Consider the following 25,891-nt stretch of genomic DNA (forward strand, 5'->3'; position numbering starts at 1 on the left):
AAGGTATACTTTACTGTCTGGGTTTGGGCTTTATATACCCTAGACAAGATGGTGGCTTAATTGGCACCTGGATGCACATTTCCTGTTTAGCACTAACATACCATTTTTTAATCATAAAAACAGCTAAAAAATGTATAGGAGACAGACCTACTTACATATAGAAACCTTTGGTAGTAATAAACCTTTGTTTTTTATTATTTTTTATTTTTTATTATTTGGAAATGGGATAAATTAATTCAATAGGGAGTTATGTTGTTACTGCGTAGTCATAGAGACCTTGCTCAAGATCATTTCATAGAGAACGCGACGAACAGGGCTGCGTCGCTAGAGAGACGGACGGGGGCGGAAGGACCTCCTCCGCCCGTCACAGCAGAGTGGACATCCGCCTTCTCCGAGACGCGTTACTATGGCAACGGCTCGGAGAAGACCATTGGTTCCCATACACGATACGTCATATCCGGTAGCCGTTACCATACCAACGGCCCGTACATATGCGTTCATGTTTATAACGCCTCCAAAGGGCAGAATGGGAGAGGGGGAGGCTGTCCACTGATCACCAATGTCCTCTAATCGATGTTTAGAAATAATATGTATACAAAATAAAAGGAGAAAGGGTCTTTGTTTCCCTCACATATATATCCCTGAGACTACATCTCAACCATCACATGATCAGTAGTCACATGACAATACTGATCACATGACTCCCCCTCAACCTATGAAATGATCTTGAGCAAGGTCTCTATGACTACGCAGTAACAACATAACTCCCTATTGAATTAATTTATCCCATTTCCAAATAATAAAAAATAAAAAATAATAAAAAACAAAGGTTTATTACTACCAAAGGTTTCTATATGTAAGTAGGTCTGTCTCCTATACATTTTTTAGCTGTTTTTATGATTAAAAAATGGTATGTTAGTGCTAAACAGGAAATGTGCATCCAGGTGCCAATTAAGCCACCATCTTGTCTAGGGTATATAAAGCCCAAACCCAGACAGTAAAGTATACCTTTGAAAAAGCTGCAAGGTCTATGCAGCGAAACGCGTCAGGCATATTCCCTTGGAACAGGACATTCTTAAACCGGACCCGAACCAGCCCATATTACACACCAGATATCCAGTGGAGTCACAGAGAGGCACCATCCTATCTCCGCAACGCATGAGGTACCCACTATACATGGGATTCTGCATCAACCCTCTAGCGGCATATGGAACTATAAATTGGACTCTCTACATTACCATCTAAAAGGGACTCTTTACAGTGGAATCTAACTGGACATACCATCTATGGGCAAAATGTGGAACGGATCCTGAGAATACAAAACATCAGTCCTGAATCACCTCCAGGGGTAAACTCTATTCATCCTATATAATTGGCTAAATCATTTCCTGCTTAATTGGCTTATTCTGCACGAAAAATTGCTTTTCTTAAAGAGTTATTATTGTCTTTTTAATAAATTGTCTTTTTAACAATTATACACACTTAGTGTTTAGTACTGTTCTTTCCTCTAAACAGCGCAGCCTCCCTTTCTTTTCTTTGCTACCATATAGGGAGTGACTCCCCTAAAAAACTGGCTGCTGCTTAGCCAAGCACCTCGCCTCACAGCGCCCGAATACCCCAGGGTATCCTCCCTTTTATGCTGTATATTGGTTGATTAATGCAAGAAGTCAGAGTCATTTGTTGCTCAGAGAACAGAGGTGAATGATGTCTAAGTGAGGGGCTGGATGGAGCCAAATATAGGTTGTAGTCCACAGTACCTTGTCTGGGATGTCCAATGCAGAGCACAGTAGATTACAAACTGAAGGACTTCTAAGTGGAGAGTTGCAGAGGTTTCAATCTAGTGTGTATCTCAGTGCAGGAATGCAATCCGTTGGTTTTGATCAGATGTCCGCGTAGAGTAGAACAAGTTAAAGGTAAGTCCTTGGATATTTACGATGATTTATGGGTCGGTTGTGGTGAATTTCAGCTGTTACCACCGTATTTGGAGGAAATATGTGTCTTGGTGTGAATCCAAGAAGGCTCCTACGAAGGAAGAATTTCAGCTGGGGCGTTGGCTCCATTTTTTGCAAGCAGGTGTGGATGCGGGCCTAAAGTTAGGCTCTATTAAAGTACACATTTCTGCCTTATCAATCTTCTTTCAGAAAGAATTGGCCTCCCTTCCAGAAGTTCAGACCTTCGGGAAAGGCGTGCTACACATCCAACCTCCATTTGTGCCCCCTGTGGCACCGTGGGATCTTAATGTGGTATTGCAGTTCCTGCAATCTCATTGGTTTGAACCTTTACGTAAGGTTGAGTTAAAATTCCTTACTTGGAAAGTAGTCATGTTGTTGGCCTTGGCATCCTCAAGGTGGGTATCTGAGTTGGCGGCTTTGTCTCACAAAAGCCTCTATTTAATCTTCCATGCTGATAGAGCGGAGTTGAAAACTCGTCAGCAATTTCTACCAAAAGTGGTTTCATCTTTTCACGTAAACCAGCCTATTGTGGTGCCAGTGGCTACTGATGCCTTGGCGGAATCGAAGTCTCTCGATGTGGTCAGAGCTTTGAAAATCTATGTCGCCAGAACGGCGCAGATTAGGAAAACAGAGGCTCTGTTTGTTCTGTAGGCTCCCAACAAGATTGGGGCTCCTGCGTCCAAGCAGACTATTGCGCGCTGGATCTGTAATACGGTTCAGCAGGCTCATTCTACGGCAGGATTGCGTTACCGAAATCTGTAAAATCCATTCTACCAGAAAGGTGGGCTCATCCTGGGCGGCTGCCCGAGGGGTCTCGGCATTACAGCTTTGCCGAGCTGCTACTTGGTCGGGATCAAACACCTTTGCGAAGTTTTACAAGTTTGATACCCTGGCTGAGGAGAACCTCTTGTTGGGTCAATCGGTGCTGCAGAGTCATCCGCACTCTCCCGCCCGTTCTAGAGCTTTGGTATAAACCCCATGTTTCTTGAAGCATCCCCAGCATCGTCTAGGACGTATTAGAAAATAGGATTTTAATACCTACCGGAAATTCCTTTTCTCTTAGTCCGGGCTGTATCTGCAGTTTAGTTATGGTTACACTCATGTTAAGTTCAGTCAGTCTGTGGCTGATGTTGGTCATGCCGTTGCATGCGTTGTCGTTGAATGCCATGTTGTACGGCGTGTTTGAGGTGTGAGCTGGTATGTATCTCACCTTAGTTTAAAATAAATAAATAAATAATTTTCCTTCAAAGTGTCCGTCTCCCTGGGCACAGTTCCTATAACTGGAGTCTGGAGGAGGGGCATAGAGGGAGGAGCCAGTTCACACCCCTTTTAAAGTCTTAAAGTGCCCATGTCTCCTGCGGATCCCGTCTATACCCCATGGTTCTTGAAGAATCCCCAGCATCCTCTACGGACTAAGAGAAAAGGATTTACCGGTAGGTATTAAAATCCTATTTTATCTTAAGAATTTGTTCAAATGTGCCTGCAGATTGTTATTTTTGATTTGATCATTTTTGAATTTTTTACTAAGGAGGGTATTTATCAAAGCTTGGAGAGAGATAAAATTGTGAAAGATGAAGTTCTAGATAGTCCGCTTCTACCGTACATTTTACAGACTGTTTAAAAAATGGCAGTTAGAAGCTGGTTGGTACTTTATCTCTCACAATTTGATTTCTCTATAGTAGAGTAACAATATTATCCCTTTTACCTGGGACGCTCATGGATTACACAGGTTCTGTGGCTGATTAAAACCAGCTGAAATGTAGGCTTGAAGTCAGCCAGCCACGGAACCTGTGTAATCCATGAGCGTCCCAGGTGAAAGATATAATATGGTCACTATATCTATAAGCTTTGATAAATACCCCCCTAAATGCAGTGACAGACGGCAAGGTGAGGCAGAGCTTTTTCTGTCATACTAACTTAAATGCCAGAGATTTACTATATAAAGTATATGAAACATACGAATAATATACAGGTTGAGTATCCCTTATCCAAAATGCTTGGGTCCAGAAGTATTTTGGATATTGGATTTTTCCGTATTTTGGAATAATTGCACACCATACTGAGAGATCGTGGGGATGGGACCCAAGTCTAAGCACAGAATGCATTTATGTTTCATATACACCCTATACACACAGCCTGAAGGTCATTTTAGCCAATATTTTTAATAACTTTGTGCATTAAACAAAGTGTGTGTACATTCACACAATTCATGTATGTTTCATATACACCTTATACACACAGCCTGGAGGTCATTTAATACAATATTTTTTAATAACTTTGTGTATTACACAAAGTTGGTGTACATTGAGCCATCAGAGTACAAAGGTTTCACTATCTCACTCAAAAAATGTCGTATTTCGGAGTATTTGGATATGGGATACTCAACCTGTATTAGAAATATCTTCTTTTGTATTATTCTAATACTTTTTAAAGTCAAAACTCTGGAGTAAAAAGTCTGACAGGTGCTTATCTTTTCCACACATCTAAAGTCACCAAATTTCCAGCAGTATATACTGCTGCACCTGTGTATAATGCCCACATGAACCATTTGGCTCATGTATTGTGTTTAAATCTGGCTCTGGTAGTAGCTAGTGCCTCCTGAGCCGTTTACCTCACCACACCGCATGTTCCTACCTAAATCGGTCTGGTATCACACCATGGTAAAACTGGCTGTTTGCCTAATCATGGTACATGGGCCCGCATATTTGCGCAAATGTGTGCTAAGAACTTCAGTTATACTCCATGTTAATTGTGAGGGTTTATTTAAATAATTTTTACTATCAGTGTTCTAAGTGCTAGGAGTGTGCATCTGCATCTCTCTTCCTCCAGCATAGTATTAGAAGCCTCAGCATGATAGCACCTCTTGATATCTTTAGTAATAGGGTGTGCAGTCCAGGCCCCCCGTTATTTGCCTAATCATACCATTTTCTCTATCGTCCTAGTGGATGCTGGGGTTCCTGAAAGGACCATGGGGAATAGCGGCTCCGCAGGAGACAGGGCACAAAAAGTAAAGCTTTTCCAGATCAGGTGGTGTGCACTGGCTCCTCCCCCTATGACCCTCCTCCAGACTCCAGTTAGATTTTTGTGCCCGGCCGAGAAGGGTGCAATTCTAGGTGGCTCTCATAAAGAGCTGCTTAGAGAAAGTTTAGCTTAGGTTTTTTATTTTACAGTGATTCCTGCTGGCAACAGGATCACTGCAACGAGGGACAGAGGGGAGAAGAAGTGAACTCACCTGCGTGCAGGATGGATTGGCTTCTTGGCTACTGGACATCAGCTCCAGAGGGACGATCACAGGTACAGCCTGGATGGTCACCGGAGCCGCGCCGCCGGCCCCCTTGCAGATGCTGAAGTAAGAAGAGGTCCAGAATCGGCGGCTGAAGACTCCTGCAGTCTTCTAAAGGTAGCGCAGAGCACTGCAGCTGTGCGCCATTTTCCTCTCAGCACACTTCACACGCAGTCACTGAGGGTGCAGGGCGCTGGGGGGGGGCGCCCTGGGAGGCAAATGTAAACCTATATAAAGGCTAAAAATACCTCACATATAGCCCCAGAGGCTATATGGAGATATTTAACCCCTGCCTGTATTCACAAAATAGCGGGAGACGAGCCCGCCGGAAAAGGGGCGGGGCCTATCTTCTCAGCACACGGCGCCATTTCCTCTCACAGCTCCGCTGGTCAGGACGGCTCCCAGGTCTCTCCCCTGCACTGCACTACAGAAACAGGGTAAAACAGAGAGGGGGGGCAAATTTAATGGCAATATCTTGATATATATAAAGCAGCTATAAGGGAGCACTTATTATAAGGCTATCCCTGTCATATATAGCGCTTTTTGGTGTGTGCTGGCAGACTCTCCCTCTGTCTCCCCAAAGGGCTAGTGGGTCCTGTCTTCGTTTAGAGCATTCCCTGTGTGTCTGCTGTGTGTCGGTACGTGTGTGTCGACATGTATGAGGACGATATTGGTGTGGAGGCGGAGCAATTGCCAAATATGGGGATGTCACCTCCTAGGGGGTCGACACCAGAATGGATGCCTTTATTTATGGAATTACGGGATAGTGTCAACACGCTAAAGCAGTCGTTTGACGACATGAGGCGGCCGGACAATCAATTAGTGCCTGTCCAGGCGCCTCAAACACCGTCAGGGGCTGTAAAACGCCCTTTGCCTCAGTCGGTCGACACAGACCCAGACACAGGCACTGATTCCAGTGGTGACGGTGACGAATCAACCGTATTTTCCAGTAGGGCCACACGTTATATGATTTTGGCAATAAAGGAGGCGTTACATTTAGCTGATACTACAGGTACCACTAAACAGGGTATTATGTGGGGTGTGAAAAAACTACCTATAGTTTTTCCTGAATCAGAAGAATTAAATGACGTGTGTGATGAAGCGTGGGTTGCCCCTGATAAAAAGCTGATAATTTCAAAGAAATTATTGGCATTATACCCTTTCCCGCCAGAGGTTAGGGAGCGCTGGGAAACACCTCCTAGGGTGGACAAGGCGCTAACACGCTTATCAAAACAAGTGGCGTTACCTTCTCCTGAGACGGCCGCACTTAAAGATCCATCAGATAGGAGGATGGAAAATATCCAAAAAAGTATATACACACATGCAGGTGTTATACTACGACCAGCTATAGCGACTGCCTGGATGTGCAGTGCTGGGGTAGTTTGGTCAGAGTCCCTGATTGAAAATATTGATACCCTGGACAGGGACAATATTTTACTGTCGTTAGAACAAATAAAGGATGCATTTCTTTATATGCGTGATGCACAGAGGGATATCTGCACACTGGCATCACGGGTAAGTGCTATGTCCATTTCGGCCAGAAGAGCTTTATGGACGCGACAGTGGACAGACGATGCGGATTCAAAACGGCATATGGAAGTTTTGCCGTATAAAGGGGAGGAGTTATTTGGAGTCGGTCTATCAGATTTGGTGGCCACGGCTACAGCCGGGAAATCCACCTTTCTACCTCAAGTCACTCCCCAACAGAAAAAGGCACCGACTTTTCAACCGCAGCCCTTTCGTTCCTTTAAAAATAAGAGAGCAAAGGGCTATTCATATCTGCCACGAGGCAGAGGTCGAGGGAAGAAACAGCAACAGGCAGCTCCTTCCCAGGAACAGAAGCCCTCCCCGGCTTCTACAAAAGCCTCAGCATGACGCTGGGGCTTCTCAAGCGGACTCGGGGACGGTGGGAGGTCGTCTCAAAAATTACAGCGCGCAGTGGGCTCACTCGCAGGTAGATCCCTGGATCCTGCAGATAATATCTCAGGGGTACAGGTTGGAATTAGAGACAGATCCACCTCGCCGTTTCCTGAAGTCTGCTTTACCAACGTCCCCTTCCGAAAGGGAGACGGTTTTGGAAGCCATTCACAAGCTGTACTCTCAGCAGGTGATAGTCAAGGTACCTCTTCTACAACAAGGGAAGGGGTATTATTCCACTCTATTTGTGGTACCGAAGCCGGATGGCTCGGTAAGGCCTATTCTAATTCTGAAGTCCTTGAACCTGTACATAAAGAAGTTCAAGTTCAAGATGGAGTCACTCAGAGCAGTGATAGCGAACCTGGAAGAAGGGGACTTTATGGTATCCTTGGACATCAAGGATGCGTATCTCCACGTTCCAATTTACCCCTCACACCAGGGGTACCTCAGGTTCGTTGTACAAAACTGTCACTATCAGTTTCAGACGCTGCCGTTTGGTTTGTCCACGGCACCTCGGGTCTTTACAAAGGTAATGGCCGAGATGATGATTCTTCTTCGAAGAAAAGGCGTATTAATTATCCCATACTTGGACGATCTCCTAATAAGGGCAAGGTCCAGAGAACAGCTAGAGATGGGATTAGCAATATCTCAAGAGGTGCTAAAGCAGCACGGATGGATTCTGAATATTCCAAAATCCCAATTAATGCCGACAACTCGTCTGCTGTTCCTAGGGATGATTCTGGACACGGTTCAGAAAAAGGTTTTTCTTCCCGATGAAAAAGCCAAGGAGTTATCCGACCTGGTCAGGAATCTCCTAAAACCAGGAAAGGTGTCTGTACATCAATGCACGCATCTTCAGATGCACCTGCGGATAACCCTGTCTCCAAGGACAAGGGTATCTCTTCTGTGGTGGTTGTAGAGGGCTCATCTATTGGAGGGCCGCAGATTCGGCATACAGGATTGGATCCTGGTGACCACGGACCCCAGCCTGAGAGGCTGGGGAGCAGTCACACAAGGAAGAAACTTCCAGGGAGTGTGGTCGAGCCTGGAAAAGTCTCTTCACATAAACATTCTGGAACTAAGAGCAATCTACAATGCTCTCAGCCAGGCGGAACCTCTGCTTCAAGGAAGACCGGTGTTGATCCAGTCGGACAACATCACGGCAGTCGCCCATGTAAACAGACAGGGCGGCACAAGAAGCAGGAGTGCAATGGCAGAAGCTGCCAGGATCCTTCGCTGGGCGGAGAATCACGTGATAGCACTGTCAGCAGTGTTCATCCCGGGAGTGGACAACTGGGAAGCAGACTTCCTCAGCAGACACGATCTTCACCCGGGAGAGTGGGGACTTCATCCAGAAGTTTTCCACATGCTAATAAACCGTTGGGAAAGACCAATGGTGGACATGATGGCGTCTCGCCTCAACGAAAAACTGGACAGGTATTGCGCCAGGTCAAGAGATCCGCAGGCAATAGCTGTGGACGCGCTGGTAACACCTTGGGTGTACCAGTCGGTGTATGTGTTTCCTCCTCTGCCTCTCATACCAAAGGTATTGAGAATCATACGGCAAAGCGGAGTAAGAACGATACTAGTGGCTCCGGATTGGCCAAGAAGGTCTTGGTACCCGGAACTTCAAGAGATGGTCACGGACGATCCGTGGCCTCTACCTCTAAGACAGGACCTGCTTCAGCAGGGACCGTGTCTATTCCAAGACTTACCGCGGCTGCGTTTGACGGCATGGCGGTTGAACGCCAGATCCTAAAAGGAAAAGGCATTCCAGAAGAAGTCATTCCTACCTTGATTAAGGCAAGAAAGGAAGTCACCGCGAAGCATTATCACCGCATTTGGCGGAAATATGTTGCGTGGTGCGAGGATCGGAGTGCTCCGACGGAGGAATTTCAACTGGGTCGTTTCCTACATTTCCTGCAATCAGGATTGTCTATGGGTCTCAAATTGGGATCTATTAAGGTTCAAATTTCGGCCCTGTCAATATTCTTCCAAAAAGAATTGGCCTCAGTTCCTGAGGTCCAGACTTTTGTCAAAGGAGTACTGCATATACAGCCTCCTGTGGTGCCTCCGGTGGCACCGTGGGATCTAAATGTAGTTTTAGATTTCCTCAAATCCCATTGGTTTGAACCACTAAAAAATGTGGATTTGAAATATCTCACATGGAAAGTGACTATGTTACTGGCCCTGGCGTCCGCCAGGAGAGTATCTGAACTGGCGGCTTTATCTTATAAAAGCCCTTATTTAATTTTCCATTCGGATAGGGCAGAGCTGCGGACGCGTCCGCATTTTCTCCCTAAGGTGGTATCAGCGTTTCACCTGAACCAGCCTATTGTAGTGCCTGCGGCTACAAGCGACTTGGAGGACTCCAAGTTGTTGGACGTTGTCAGAGCTTTAAAAATATACATTTCAAGGACGGCTGGAGTCAGAAAATCTGACTCGCTGTTTATACTGTATGCACCCAACAAGTTGGGTGCGCCTGCTTCTAAGCAGTCGATTGCTCGTTGGATTTGTAACACAATTCAACTTGCACATTCTGTGGCAGGCCTGCCACAGCCTAAATCTGTTAAGGCCCATTCCACAAGGAAGGTGGGCTCATCTTGGGCGGCTGCCCGAGGGGTCTCGGCATTACAACTCTGCCGAGCAGCTACGTGGTCGGGGGAGAACACGTTTGTAAAATTCTACAAATTTGATACCCTGGCAAAGGAGGACCTGGAGTTCTCTCATTCGGTGCTGCAGAGTCATCCGCACTCTCCCGCCCGTTTGGGAGCTTTGGTATAATCCCCATGGTCCTTTCAGGAACCCCAGCATCCACTAGGACGATAGAGAAAATAAGAATTTACTTACCGATAATTCTATTTCTCGGAGTCCGTAGTGGATGCTGGGCGCCCATCCCAAGTGCGGATTATCTGCAATACTTGTACATAGTTATTGTTAACTAATTCGGGTTATTGTTTAGGGAGCCATCTTTCAGAGGCTCCTCTGTTATCATACTGTTAACTGGGTTTAGATCACAAGTTGTACGGTGTGATTGGTGTGGCTGGTATGAGTCTTACCCGGGATTCAAAATCCTCCCTTATTGTGTACGCTCGTCCGGGCACAGTACCTAACTGGAGTCTGGAGGAGGGTCATAGGGGGAGGAGCCAGTGCACACCACCTGATCTGGAAAAGCTTTACTTTTTGTGCCCTGTCTCCTGCGGAGCCGCTATTCCCCATGGTCCTTTCAGGAACCCCAGCATCCACTACGGACTCCGAGAAATAGAATTATCGGTAAGTAAATTCTTATTATATGGTTGAACTTTGGTGTGTGTATTGGCCAGCCATGACGCCATTGTATTACTTGATAGTCATAATGTCTACTTGAAGTTTGACACACTATATGTATTCCTCAGCTCTCCTCATTTGGTGATTTAGGTTGAACAACTGGTTTTATTCATGGATTACATGCATTACCTGACAAAAGGTTTTAATAACTAATAAAATATTGTGATTCCGATTCACAGGTTTTTCCAAGCCAGGATCCTTTGGACCGTGCAGACTTTAATGCTGTGGAATATATTAATACTCTTTTTCCAACTGAACAGGTGAGTTACTTTAAGAAATTCTAATGTAACCTGTTCCATGTCGCTTTCATAATAATTTGTTGTTCACAATCATATTTGCTATTTCTTATTGTTTTTATATCAGACTACATAAAGACCAGGTAATATATAACTCTGCACATGTTACATGTGCCCCATCTGCAGTGCAACATGGTTATGCCAAGTTGTTTGATAAAGCAAGTCATCTCAGTTGTGCTAAAAATGTTGGATATCGGATTTTCTCATACGTCCTAGGGGATACTGGGAATCCATTTAGTACCATGGGTATAGACGGGTCCACTAGGAGCCATGGGCACTATAGAAGTTTGATTAGGTGTGCTGGCTCCGCCCTCTACGCTCCTCTTACCAGACTCAGTTTAGAAAATGTGCCTGGAGGAGTCGGTCACGTTGCTGGAAGCTCCTGAAGAGTTTTCTGCATTTATTTTCTAAGTTTGTTCTTTTCAGGTAGGACTGGATGGCACCAGGCTACCTGCTTCGTGGGACTTAGCGGGGAAAACGGCCCAACCTCTCTCAGGGTTAATGGTCCAGTTCTCTGCTGACAGGACGATAACTCCTGAGGGAACTATTCCAAGCCCCACGATGGCAAGCGTACATTCACGCAGCACGCCGCCACCCCTAACAGAGCCAGAAGAATGAAGAGTGGTGAGTACTAAGCCGGCGTCCCGGTTAATGGGTCGCCGGGCCATTATGGCGGCATGAGCGTACAGAGACGCACAGCTTCTAAACGGGGCGAACTGAGTCTCCTGACTGTGTACACTACAGCGTACACAGTACCCAGACTGGCACCACAGCCATAAAAGGAGGTTTACTGCATTTTATACACATAGACACATACAGCCAGTATAAAGAAGAGCGGGAAGACCGCGCGCCATTGAAGGGATGGGGCTTCACTATGAGCGGATCCCTGTGGAACCCAGTGTACCCTGCTGCAGAAAAGGACATTTATGGTAAGAACTTACCTTTGTTAAATCTCTTTCTGTGAGGTACACTGGGTTCCACAGGGCGCCTACCCTGACGCACTTAGCTTATTTGGATTTGTATCGCATTAGCCGCTGATACCTTCTCCTGTCCTGAGAATGTGGTGTACGTGGCTACTAACGATTGTCGTCTCTTTTACCTGCTACTGGATTGGAGTGGAAACAAAACTGAGCTCCTGTGCACGGAGGCTGGGTTATAGAGGAGGCGGCGCTGAGCATCTTGGGGGACAGTCAAAGCTTTTAACGCGTTGGTGCCTCGGATCAAGATACAGGTCAGAGCCTTATCCCCTTGCTGGACTTCACCACCGGGTATTGTGGGCCTTAGTAAAATGGTTTCTGTAAACCGACCTGTGCCCCTGCCCTGGTGGTTTAGTGGGGTCCCTGTACCAACACAGTGTCCACACTAGCGCGCGCGGCCCACTTCCTAATGGCCGCGCCGGATCGCAATTTCCAGCGGGTCCCACCTGGGGTACCCTCTTACCTCCTCCCTACATGCGGCCATGCGATCCCGGAGAGCTGCGGTGAGTGTGTGTGCCTGACCTGCCGTACCGGAACCCTCCGCTGTAAGTACCCGGCAACCAGGGCGCGGGAGTATACAGTGCCGCCGGGGGAGGTGATGGAGCTGCAGCAGGAGATGTCAAAATAACATCTACCACTGAGAGTGCCTCTACTGCAGCCCTTGAAGTCTTCTATCTTCACTTTAAAAAGCTCTTTTCAGAGCTGCTAGAGCAGCCCTGTCTGTTAGCTGCCTGTACTGCAGGCACCAACTTACAAACTGAGCTCCTGTGCACAGAGGCGAGGTTATAGAGGAGGTGGTGCTGAGCATCTTGGAAACAGTCAAAGCTTTTAGCCTGTTGGTGCCTTGGATCAAGATCCTACTCTACACCCCTGATGTTATCCCTGTGGAACCCAGCGTACCTCGCAGAAAGAGAGTTAACAACGGTAAGTTCTTACCATGAATCTCCTTTTATGCACATAGACACATACAGTCAGTATAAAGAAGAGCGGGAATACCGCGCGCCATTGAAGGGACGGGGCTTCACTATGAGCGGATCCAGTGGCTCACAAGCACCATTTTCCCTACTGCAGCTGACAGGGACGCAAAGCTCCTCCGGAGAGACTCCAGATTACCTTAGCGGTACCAGGGGGTCATAGCGAGGGGGCGACTTATTAGTGTACTAAGTCCATAATCTAGGTACTTAGTCTGCAACCCGGCTAAGCTTGGCATTAGCGATAAGGGCGCTGTGTGCTGGTTCCATATTCTCTGTATCTCCCTGGAAGGGCTCTTTGTGGGTTAATTGTGTACTTGACCTTTCCTGTGTGTTAGTGCTGTCTCTGCTACAGTATGTCGGGCAAAGAGTGTGTTTCATGTAAGGGGGGTTCATAGGTGTGTACTCAGTGTAGTATCCCTTCCCAGGCTAGTGGGGCAGAACCAGCATGGCTGCACTCCATTAGGGAAATGATTTCCATCATTTCTACTAAATTATCTCAGAATAAGAAAGAGACGCAATACTTAAGACAGTCTATGGCTGAGTTTATGAAAAAGGACTCAGTACCCAGACCAGCGTCTCAGTCCCCTGCCATTTGTCCGCAAAAACGTTCTTTAGCCCATATCCTGCACTCTGACTCTGATAGTGAGGAACAAGATTAGAGAGAAAGAAGACTCTCTTGTGTGGGCGCACTCTTATTTTAATTCATGGTGAAAAATGTGGTTATTAGTGAATTAAAACATAACTTTTAATAATTAAATTAATTTAGTATCCTACAATCAGAAAACAGACTCCACATAAAAGGTAAAGAAATGCATTTTAAAAATTATAAATATGTTCTGGTTTGTCCATATCAATTATAGATTGGTAAGAGAATGCAGACATCAACAGTACTGCAGCTGTATCTTACCACGCCAGTCCAAGCAATGCTTGTGTTAATGAAACCTAGATTGGTTTAGAGATTTAAATAAGAAGTTAGGACCTGTATGTATCCATTTCACATTGTCCTCATTGCATCTTGCAGAGTATCCACATTCTATAGCCCATGAGTAAATGGTTCTCCTTAGTGATGTTTTTGTGAGTGTAGTTAATAGTTGTATCCAGACCACAATATTAAGGGTAAAGTAGGAAAAAAGAGGCAATGGTGATCCTGCTGTTAGTGCTGAGTCAGGATAGATTTTCGTGTCGTACTACTACTACACTTGGTATTCCCTGGGGGTCACCCTTCCAAGTACTGGCATAGCCCAACACCGTTTAGCTTCCAAGATCAGACGAGATTGGGCATGTGCAATGAGGTATGGTAGTAGAAAAATTACACAAATCCCTGACGCACTAATGAGAGTGCACCTGAAATATGTTCAAGCTGTGCTTGAAAAGGAGTTATCGTAAGATGGAAGTCACAAGAATGTGAAGCGTGGATCTGCTGTCCGCATGAGACAGAGGTTATTCTCTGAATCCCGGATGAGAGTCCACAAAGTAGTAAAAGATTGTGTGAGATTGTTATGGGAAATGCAGGTAAATATAAAGGTACAAAAATACCAAATTAATAAAAAAAATGAGATATTAAATTATTCTAAATATCACCTCCGTTGTGCTCTATAGTTCTGGATAGTACTCAGATCAGTTGGAAGCACTAAGAGTTCCTCTACTGCCCCACTAGCCTGGGAAGGAATACTACACTGAGTACACACCTATGAACCTCCCTTACATGAAACACACTCTTTGCCTGACCTACTGTAGCAGAGACAGCACTAACACACAGGACAGGTTAAGTACACAATTAACCCACAAAGAGCCCTTCATAGTTTGTTACACAAAAGTGTAAAGGCCCATACACACTTGACGATGCACACGTCGTTAACGACTTCCCTTGAACAGCTGAGCAAACGACATGAGCATACACACTACCAACGACCAAAGACCATTCATCGTTGAAGCATCCAAGCTGAACAGTTTATTAAAATAATGAGCTGGGAACAGGGCTGGTGAACAGTGGCTTGGTCGTTGGTCGTTCACACCATACACATTCAACGACGTCTCTGGTCGGTAACGACCATAGTGGAAATTGAGCATACATGCTCCACACGCGCATCGGTGGTCGTCGGATGCATACACACTTGACGATATAATGAGCGACGTCGTTGATGAGGGCTGAAATGAACGACGTCGCTCGTTTTATCGTCAAGTGTGTATGGGCCTTTAGGAGATCATTTGTTTAAACAAGAGTTACAAGCACTATCAGGAATTACCTTTGTACAGAGAAAATGCGCACACAAAGGAAAAAAGGGGAGCACCATATTGTCAGATATTGCACATACACATGTTAATGTGAGTTTATCACAGCTGTTGGAAAATCACCATGCACCTACCTAATAAGATACTTAACCACCCCAAAATATGGGGGATATTAACATATACAGGGTTCTATGTGGTAATACTGCAATGTCATTTCAGGTATAACAAGTCTCAGTGGTATTATTTTTCTTAATGGAAATAAGTCTAATTTAAGATAAAAAGAATACCGCTTACCACCCAGGTCCCTGGGTGGTTAAAGAGAGGAACAATGTGAGTACTCCGGGATTTAGAAGTCCATTCAGTGAGGAAGACGCATTTCCCCTGTTTAACCGGATTGGTTCACTTCCAATTATGCTAAGGCACTACCTTCCTAGGATTTAAATATCCTGTTTCAAGATTGTTGGCGCTGTATATCATGGTGACACTTCAGCGCTGCAGCTCCATCACCTCCCAAGCCGCGTTGCATACTCCCGCGGCCTGTTCCCAGGTACTTGCTGCGGACACACTACTGGTTCACGTGGCTGCTATGGGGAGGAGCTAAGAGGGTCCCCTAGGCGGAACCCGCCATTAAATCGCGTTCCGATCACAATTCTAGGGAGACAGACTGCGACGCTGGCGTGGACACTGTCACCGAGCAGGGACCCCACTATATCTGCTAGTGCCCGGCTCGAGCTGGTTGCACACTAGGGGCTCTCCTGAGCTCTTAGTAAAGAAAGTATTTATTAGGTTTTTTATTTTCAGTGAGATCTGCTGGCAACAGACTCACTGCTACGAGGGACTTAGGGGAGAGAAGCGAACCTACCTGCTTGCAGCTAGCTTGGGCTTCTAGGCTACTGGACACCATTAGCTCCAGAGGGATCGAACACAGGCCCAGCCTCGGTCGTCCGGTCCCGGAGCCGCGCCGCCGTCCCCCTTGCAGAGCCAGAAGACGGAAGATTCCGAGGAGAAAATCGGCGGCTGAAGACTCCGGTCTTCATTAAGGTAGCGCACAGCACTGCAGCTGTGCGCCATTGCTCCCCATGCACGCCACATACTCCAGTCACTGATGGGTGCAGGGCGCTGGGGGGGGGGGGGGGGGGGGGGGGGGGGGGGGGCCCTGGGCTGCAATTAGATTACCTTAAAAATGGCAAAAAACACATAATATAATCTAATAAACTATATATGTGTAAAAATCCCCTGCCATAATATTAATATAAAGAGCGGGAGAAGCCCACCGGAAAAGGGGCGGGGCTATCTCCCTCAGCACACTGGCGCCATTTCTTCTTCACAGCTCCGCTGGAAGGACGCTCCCCAGGCTCTCCCTGCAGTTTCCAGGCTCAATAGGGTAAAAAAGAAATGGGGGGCACTACATTTAGGCGCAATACTGTGTATTATAGCTGCTATAGGGAAAATCACTTTGTGTAGTGTAAATCCCTGTGTTATATAGCGCTGTGGGTGTGTGCTGGCATACTCTCTCTCTCTGTCTCCCCAAAGGACTTGGTGGGGTCCTGTCCTCAGTCAGAGCATTCCCTGTGTGTGTGCGGTGTGTCGGTACGGCTGTGTCGACATGTTTGATGAGGAGGGCTTATGTGGAGGCGGAGCAGGTGCCGATAAATGTGATGTCACCCCCTGCGGGGGTCGACACCAGAGTGGATGGATATGTGGAAGGTATTAACCGACAGTGTCAACTCCTTACATAAAAGGTTTGATGACATAACAGCTGTGGGACAGCCGGCTTCTCAGCCAGTGCCTGCCCAGGCGTCTCAAAGGCCATCAGGGGCTCAAAAACGCCCGCTACCTCAGATGGCAGACACAGATGTCGACACGGAGTCTGACTCCAGTGTCGACGATGACGAGACTAATGTACATTCCACTAAGGCTATCCGTTGCATGATTACAGCAATGAAAAATGTGTTGCACATTTCTGACATTAACCCAGGTACCACTAAAAAGGGTATTATGTTTGGGGAGAAAAAGCAACCAGTGGTTTTTCCCCCTTCAGATGAGTTAAATGAAGTGTGTGAAGAAGCGTGGGCTTCCCCGATAAGAAACGAGTGATTTCTAAAAAGTTACTAATGGCGTACCCTTTCCCGCCAGAGGACAGGGTACGTTGGGAGACATCCCCGAGGGTGGATAAAGCGCTCACACGCTTGTCAAAAAAGGTGGCACTACCGTCTCAGGATACGTCCGCCTTAAAGGAGCCTGCGGATAGAAAGCAGGAGGCTATCCTGAATTCTGTATATACACACTCAGGTACTATACTGAGACCTGCTATTGCTTCAGCATGGATGTGCAGTGCTGCAGCAGCGTGGTCTGATTCCCTGTCTGATAATATTGATTCCCTTGACAGGGACACTATATTGCTAACCATAGAGCATATTCAAGACGTAGTCTTATACATGAGAGATGCACAGAGGGATATTTGCCGGCTGGCATCTAGAATAAATGCAATGTCCATTTCTGCCAGGAGAGTATTATGGACTCGGCAGTGGACAGGTGATGCGGATTCTAAAAGGCACATGGAGGTTTTGCCTTACAAGGGTGAGGAATTGTTTGGGGATGGTCTCTCGGACCTCGTTTCCACAGCGACAGCTGGGAAGTCGACATTTTTACCCCAGGTTCCCTCACAGCCAAAGAAAGCACCGTATTATCAGGTACAGTCCTTTCGGCCCCAGAAAGGCAAGCGGGTTAAAGGCGCGTCCTTTCTGCCCAGAGGCAGGGGTAGAGGGAAAAAGCTGCACCATACAGCCAGTTCCCAAGAACAGAAATCCTCCCCTGCTTCCACTAAATCCACCGCATGACGCTGGGGCTCCACTGGTGGAGCCAGGTGCGGTGGGGGCCCGTCTCCGGAACTTCAGCGACCGGTGGGTTCGCTCACAGGTGGATCCCTGGGTTCTACAAGTGGTATCTCAGGGATACAAGCTGGAATTCGAGACGTCTCCCCCTCGCCGTTACCTCAAATCAGCCTTGCCAGCTACTCCCCCGGACAGGGAGGTGGTGCTGGCGGCAATTCACAAGCTGTTCCTCCAGCAGGTGATAATAAAAGTTCCCCTCCTTCAACAGGGACGGGGTTACTATTCCACAATGTTTGTGGTACCGAAACCAGACGGTTCGGTGAGACCCATTCTAAATTTAAAATCTTTGAACACTTATATAAGAAGGTTCAAGTTCAAAATGGAATCGCTCAGGGCGGTTATCGCAAGCCTGGAAGAAGGGGATTACATGGTATCACTGGACATCAAGGATGCTTACCTGCATGTCCCCATTTACCCGCCTCAACAGGTGTACCTCCGGTTTGTGGTACAAGACTGCCATTACCAATTCCAGACGTTGCCGTATGGTCTGTCCACGGCACCGAGGGTATTTACCAAGGTAATGGCCGAAATGATGATACTCCTTCGAAAGAAGGGAGTTATAATTATCCCATACTTGGACGATCTCCTTATAAAGGCGAGGTCAGGGAGCAGTTGTTGGTCGGAGTAGCACTATCTCAGGAAGTGCTACAACAGCACGGCTGGATTCTGAATATTCCAAAGTCGCAGCTGGTTCCTACGACGCGTCTGCTGTTCCTGGGTATGATTCTGGACACAGAACAGAAGAAGGTGTTTCTCCCGGAGGAGAAGGCCAAGGAGTTGTCATCTCTGGTCAGAGATCTCCTGAAACCAAAACAGGTGTCGGTGCATCACTGCACGCGAGTCCTGGGAAAGATGGTAGCTTCTTACGAGGCAATTCCATTCGGCAGGTTCCATGCAAGGATCTTTCAGTGGGATCTGTTAGACAAGTGGTCCGGACCGCATCTTCAGATGCATCGGCTGATCACCCTGTCCCCGAGGGCCAGGGTGTCTCTGCTGTGGTGGCTGCAGAGTGCTCATCTTCTAGAGGGCCGCAGATTCGGCATACAGTACTGGGTCCTGGTGACCACGGATGCAAGCCTCCGAGGTTGGGGGGCAGTCACTCAGGGAAGAAACTTCCAAGGACAATGGTCGAGTCAGGAGGCTTCCCTACACATAAATATTCTGGAACTAAGGGCCATTTACAATGCCCTAAGTCAGGCAAGACCCCTGCTTCAAAACCAGCCGGTGCTGATTCAGTCAGACAACATCACGGCGGTCGCCCATGTAAACCGACAGGGCGGCACAAGAAGCAGGATGGCGATGGCAGAAGCCACAAGGATTCTCCGATGGGCGGAAAATCACGTGATAGCACTGTCAGCAGTGTTCATTCCGGGAGTGGACAACTGGGAAGCAGACTTCCTCAGCAGGCACGACCTCCACCCGGGAGAGTGGGGACTTCATCCAGAAGTCTTCCAACTGATTGTAAATCGTTGGGAAAGGCCACAGGTGGACATGATGGCGTCCCGCCTCAACAAAAAGCTAAAAAGATATTGCGCCAGGTCAAGGGACCCTCAGGCAATAGCTGTGGACGCTCTAGTGACACTGTGGGTGTACCAGTCGGTTTATGTGTTCCCTCCTCTTCCTCTCATACCAAACGTGCTGAGGAAAGAGAGGAGTAAGAACTATACTCATCATTCCGGATTGGCCAAGAAGGATTTGGTACCCGGAACTACAAGAAATGATCTCAGAGGACTCTTGGCCTCTGCCTCTCAGACAGGACCTGCTACAGCAGGGGCCCTTTCTGTTCCAAGACTTACCGCGGCTGCGTTTGACGGCATGGCGGTTGAACGCCGGATCCTGAAGGAAAAGGGCATTCCGGTTGAAGTCATTCCTACGCTGATAAAAGCTAGGAAAGATGTGACAGCAAAACATTATCACCGCATATGGCAAAAATTTGTTGCTTGGTGTGAGGCTATGAAGGCCCCCACAGAAGAATTTCAGCTTGGTCGATTTCTGCACTTCCTACAGTCAGGAGTGACTATGGGCCTAAAATTGGGATCCATTAAAGTCCAGATTTCGGCCCTGTCTATTTTCTTTCAAAAAGAACTGGCTTCACTGCCTGAAGTTCAGACGTTTGTTAAGGGAGTGCTGCATATTCAGCCCCCTTTTGTGCCCCCAGTGGCACCTTGGGATCTCAACGTTGTGTTGGATTTCCTAAAATCACATTGGTTTGAGCCACTTCAGACCGTGGAATTAAAATATCTCACGTGGAAAGTGGTCATGCTTTTGGCCTTGGCTTCGGCTAGGCGGGTGTCAGAATTGGCGGCTTTGTCCTGTAAAAGCCCCTATCTGATCTTCCATATGGACAGAGCAGAATTGAGGACTCGTCCCCAATTCCTCCCTAAGGTGGTATCAGCGTTTCATTTGAACCAACCTATTGTGGTGCCTGCGGCTACTCGGGACTTGGAGGCTTCCAAGTTGCTGGACGTAGTCCGGGCCCTGAAAATCTATGTTTCCAGGACGGCTAGAGTCAGAAAGACTGACTCGCTTTTTATCCTGCATGCACCCAACAAGCTGGGTGCTCCTGCTTCTAAGCAGACTATTGCTCGCTGGATCTGCTCCACGATTCAACTTGCACATTCTGCGGCTGGACTGCCGCATCCTAAATCAGTAAAAGCCCATTCCACGAGGAAGTGGGCTCTTCTTGGGCGGCTGCCCGAGGTGTCTCGGCTTTACAACTTTGCCGAGCTGCTACCTGGTCGGGATCAAACACGTTTGCAAAATTCTACAAGTTTGATACCCTGGCTGAGGAGGACCTTGAGTTTGCTCATTCGGTGCTGCAGAGTCATCCGCACTCTCCCGCCCGTTTGGGAGCTTTGGTATAATCCCCATGGTCCTTACGGAGTTCCCAGCATCCACTAGGACGTCAGAGAAAATAAGATTTTACTCACCGGTAATTCTATTTCTCGTAGTCCGTAGTGGATGCTGGGCGCCCATCCCAAGTGCGGATTGTCTGCAATACTTAGGCAAGAACTATATACAACTAAAGGGTTATTGTTGTGAGCCATCTGTTTAGTGAGGCTCAGTTGTTATTCATACTGTTAACTGGGTATAGTATCACGAGTTGTACGGTGTGATTGGTGTGGCTGGTATGAGTCTTACCCGGGATTCCAAATCCTTTCCTTGTTGTGTCAGCTCTTCCGGGCACAGTTTCCCTAACTGAGGTCTGGAGGAGGGGCATAGAGGGAGGAGCCAGTGCACACCAGTAGTCCTAATTCTTTCTTATAGTGCCTAGTCTCCTGCGGAGCCCGTCTATTCCCCATGGTCCTTACGGAGTTCCCAGCATCCACTACGGACTACGAGAAATAGAATTACCGGTGAGTAAATTTTTATTTTTACGTCTGTGGGCTGAACCGCCCACTTTTATTACCCATAATGACCCGCCCCCTATTGTGCAAGGCCAAACCCCCTTTTTGGCGCTTTGCCGCGCGCGCATGCTTGTACCCCTCTAGGTCCGGCGCCCTGCCCGGATTCTAGAGAGAACACTAAATGCACATGGTTTTGCCCAACTACTAACAAATTTGATGCTGCGATCAACGCTGAATTAGGACCTAGGTGCGTCAGGGTCATTTATATAGTGCGTCACAGTATTTTCCAATTACGTGTATTCTACTGTGTACTCAGTCACATAATACCGTATTTATTCGCAGGTGTCTACTGGGGACTCGGTCACATACTATCGGATTTATTTGCAGGTATTATACTCTGTCTGGCTTCATCGTACTAAACCGCTCTGTGTTGCATTTGTGTACAATGTCTAACAGAAAGGGTAGAAAGTCTGTGAACGCTCCTGCATCATGCAGAGCATGTGTGAAGGATTTACCAGAGGGGGGAGCTGTGTATTATGTGAAATACACCCCCTAATCAGTCCGCAGCTCCTGTAACCAATCAAGAGCCACCCTGGGACGTGTTCTCAAACCTACTGGGTAGTATGCCTAACGCCCCCTATGGGACCACCTGTACCATTATAGCCTCAAATAGTCCCTATGGTCAATCCTCCTTGGGCGGACAACCTGTCTAACCAGTTGCAGCAGTTGACTCATTCCTTGGTCAGACAAAAATCTAACCCAGGTCAATCCCATGTCTCTGGGTCATCTAAGCAGGCTGCTTCCTCCTCAAAATCCACAAATCTCTCAGATGTTTCCTCTGAAGAGGAGGGGGAACATACTCTCCTGTCAGACACTGAATCAGGCGTTTCTGACGAGGATTCTACATTGCAAGTTGACGTCCCTGCTCTAGTGGTTGCTATTAAGCAAATCCTACAAATCACTGATGATGAGGATTCCACTACTGTCGCCATGAAAACTGACATGTTTAAACGGCAGAAGGTGGCTAAAAGTCTATTACCCAATTCTGACCATTTGGTAGACATCAGGCAGGAATCCTGGACTAATCCAAGGAAGAAAATCCCTCTATACTAACGGGCCTTAGCTCGCTATCCTCTCCCGGCAGAGTTATGTAACAAGTGGGAAAATTCACCGTCTGTGAATTCTCATGTCACCCGCCTAGTGGTGTCATCCACTCTGCCTGTCACCACTGTCACTTCACTGAAAGAACCGACAGATAAGCGTGTGGAGGCAGGGGCGGATCCAGAAGAAAATGATAGGGGGGGCACCATGGAAGGGGCAAGTACATTTGCGTGCGGCTTCGGTGCATGTGAGGTGGCGCTTCTTATACAATGCCCACAGTTGTAGCGCTCATTATGCAATGTCCACTGTACTGGTAGTGCCCCTTATATAGACCCCATAGTAGTGGTGCCCCTTATGCAATGCCCGTATTGCCCCCAGTAGTAATGTTGCCTGTAGTAATGCCCCCAGTCATTTAGCGCCCTAGTAGTTATGCCCCCAGTGGTAATGCCCCTGCAGTTATGACCCCAGTAGTTTACCCCCCCCTTTAGTTTAGCCTCCCAGTGGTAATGCCTCCAGTAGTTTGTCTGCTTGTAGTTTAGCCACCATTACAGATGGAGTTCCGTCTGTGCCTGGGCCTATCACCGCGTCTGGGGCGCGCGCGTGTCCGTGACAAGCACGCGCCCCATTCACTGGAATGAGAGCGTCTGTGTGCACTCCCGGCGGGGCTAAGCGGCGACCAGTCAGACAGAGAGTGCCCCATAGAAGTACTGTGCCCCACGGCGCGCGCCAAAAAAAATGGGTGTGGCCAATTAAAATGGGACGTGAAACACAGACATATGCCCCCAATAGTGCATTGCCAGATCCACAATTGCCCCCACAGTGCCAGGTATACAAATGCCCCCACAGTGCCAGGTATACAAATGCCCCCACAGTGCCAGATCCACAAATGCCCCCACAGTGCCAGATCCACAATTGCCCCCACAGTGTCAGGTAATACCTGACACAGTGGGGGCAATTGTGGATCTGATACTGTGGGGGCAATTGTATACCTGACAGGTTTACAAATGCCCCCACAGTGGCAGGTAAACAATTGCCCCCACAGTGCCAGGTATACAAATGCCAGCCAATTGCCACCACAGCAGCCAGTGCTGCAGCTGCTTACCGCTGCTGCACTGCTGCTGCTGCTGCTCCTCCTCCTCCGGGCTCCGGCTGTGAGGGACGGGTGAGTCAGGAGAGGAGAGCGCCCGTCAGCGCGGCTGTGTCTGGCGCGGCGGCGTATAGCGGACTTCGTTCAAACCAGCCACCGGTTTGTGAGCCAACCAGAGCTCGCGGACCAGCGGCTTCTGATTGGCTGCCGGTCCGCGAGCTCTGATTGGCTCACGAACCAGCGGCTGGTTTGAACGAAGTCCGCTATACGCCGTCGCGCCAGACACAGCCGCGCTGGCGGGTGTTCTCTTCTCCTGACAGCTGAGACACGCTGCCGCCGGACTGAGCGGCAGCGTGTCTCAGTGACACAAGCGGGGGTGCTGTGCAGGGAGACGGGCGCCCGCTGGTAACACAATCTCAGCGGGCGCCCGTCATCTCTCTGTGCGGCGCCGGCGCTGGGGGGGACAGAGGCCACAAATGACAGGGGGGGCACGGGCCCGAGTGCCCCCCCCCCCTGGATCCGCCACTGTGTGGAGGGATGCCTGAAATCTCTTTACTCCCTCAGGTGCTGAACATAGACCCACTATTGCTGCCTCCTGGGCTGCTAAAGGTATTGAAGCATGGTTTCAGGCTTTTGAGGGAGAGCTGCCCGAGGATATATCTGACAATGCCAGACAATACCTGTCTCGCATCACCACCAGGCGGGTGTGTTGTTGGCCAAGCTGTCGACTACGTCTGTCCTGGCTCGCCGCATTCTGTGGTTGAAGTCATGGAAGGTGGATCTGGACTCCAAAAAGACCATGGAGCTACTCCCTTTTAAGGGAGACATCTTGTTTGGGGTAGACTTAAATAAAATTGTGTCTGAACTGGCGGCTGCTAAGACTGCCTTTCTCCAAAATACTGTACTAATCCTTCTGCACAGAAGGCAAAAGGTACCACTTTTCGTTCCTTCCGACCTCAAGGGAAAGCAAAAGGTCAAGCATACCAGAGACAATCTTGTGCTTCCAAAACCACGAAGCCCAAGGCAAAGCAGTCCTGGGCGGCCTGTCAGCCTGCTTCTAAACAAGACAAGCCTGCTGCATGGCGGGGCGGGCCTCCCCCTGGCGGACTCCAGGGTGGGAGGCCGACTTCTGCAGTTCACCCAGGTCTGGTTAAAGACCACTTCAGATGCTCACAGCCAAGGTCCTGTTTCTGCTGGCTATTGCCTCTGCTAGAAGGGTGTTGGACTTAGGCGCTTTGTCCTGTCGTCCACCCTTTCTAATTTTCCATCGTGACCAGGCAGTTCTGAGAACTCGCCCAGGTTACTTACCTAAAGTGGTGTGATCTTTTCACCTTAACCAAGAGATTGTGGCTCCGGCCTTTATCTCTTCTGACTTGTCCCACAAAGAATGGTCTTTGGATGTGGTAAGGGCTATATATGTGGAGAGGACTGCCTCTATCAGGAGGTCAGATACCCTTTTTGTACTGTTTGGTTTCCACAAACGTGGCTGGCCTGCGAATAAGCAAACCTTGGCCAGATGGATTAGAATGGTGATTGCACAAGCTTATGGGCGGGCTGGACTCCCAGCTCCTGCTGCTATTAAAGCCCATTCTACTCTGTCTGATGGACCTTCTTGGGCGGCCCGCCGTGGTGCGACCCTTGAACAATTGTGCAAGGTGGCTACGTGGTCCTTAGTGAACACGTTCATTAGGTTCTATGCCTTTGATACTTCCGCCTCCCAGGATGCTTCCTTTGGTCGCTAGGTTCTCATACCTGCTAAGGCGCGTCCCCTCCTTTGAGAAACTGCTTTAGGACATCACCCGATGTTTTCCCTGTGAAAAACAGTGTACCCTGCTGCAGAAAAGGAGAGTTATGGTAGACTTACCATGGTTAACTCTTTCTGCGAGGTACACTGGGTTCCACAGGGTGCCCACCCTGACGCACCTAGCTTCTGTGGGTTTGTATTGCATTAGCCTCTGGTCCCTTCTCCTGTCGTGTTAATGTGGTTCTATATGACTAACTTCTGCCTTCTCTCTTACCTGCTTCTACATTGGACTGGTTAACGAAACTGAGCTCACAGTGCCTGGAGGCGGGGTTATAGAGGAGGCCCCTGTGCATCCTGGGACAGCCTAAAGCTTTAGCCTGTTGGTGCCTCTGGATTAAGATCCACTTTACAACCAAATGTTGTTTTTCCTGTGAAACCCAGTGTACCTTGCAGAAAGAGAGTTAATCATGGTAAGTCTACCATAACACTCCTTTTTACATGTTTATTAATTGAAACACATGGGAAACGTATGCTCACCATGTTGATGTAGACTACATTAAATTACAATGCAAATCACCCCATCTAAAAGTAGTACTGTCACTTTAAGTTTGCATACTGTACATTCTCACAAATATTAACACATTAATTATGCTTCACATACTCATTATTATTTTTTTTGCATGGTTTCTTTTTTATTATATTGCCAAGGTAAAATGGTACCCCATCCATAGACTTCAATTGAAGAGTTTCCTATAGGCAA

General features: G+C 47.9%; 1 protein-coding gene and 1 pseudogene across 1 annotated transcript in view; one reads left to right on the forward strand and one right to left on the reverse strand.

The window, feature by feature from the left end:
• Positions 1 to 25,891, forward strand: part of VPS53 (VPS53 subunit of GARP complex) — a 472,189-nt gene that overhangs the window by 20,386 nt on the left and 425,912 nt on the right. The window contains exon 2 of the mRNA XM_063953873.1: positions 10,659 to 10,739. Within this exon, the coding sequence (XP_063809943.1) occupies positions 10,659 to 10,739 (81 nt within the window). The remainder of the gene's footprint in view (positions 1 to 10,658; positions 10,740 to 25,891) is intronic.
• On the reverse strand, positions 13,914 to 14,032 carry LOC135054382 (5S ribosomal RNA; annotated as a pseudogene).

This window comes from Pseudophryne corroboree, chromosome 2 (genome assembly GCF_028390025.1).
Source record: "Pseudophryne corroboree isolate aPseCor3 chromosome 2, aPseCor3.hap2, whole genome shotgun sequence".
NCBI lineage: Eukaryota > Metazoa > Chordata > Amphibia > Anura > Myobatrachidae > Pseudophryne > Pseudophryne corroboree.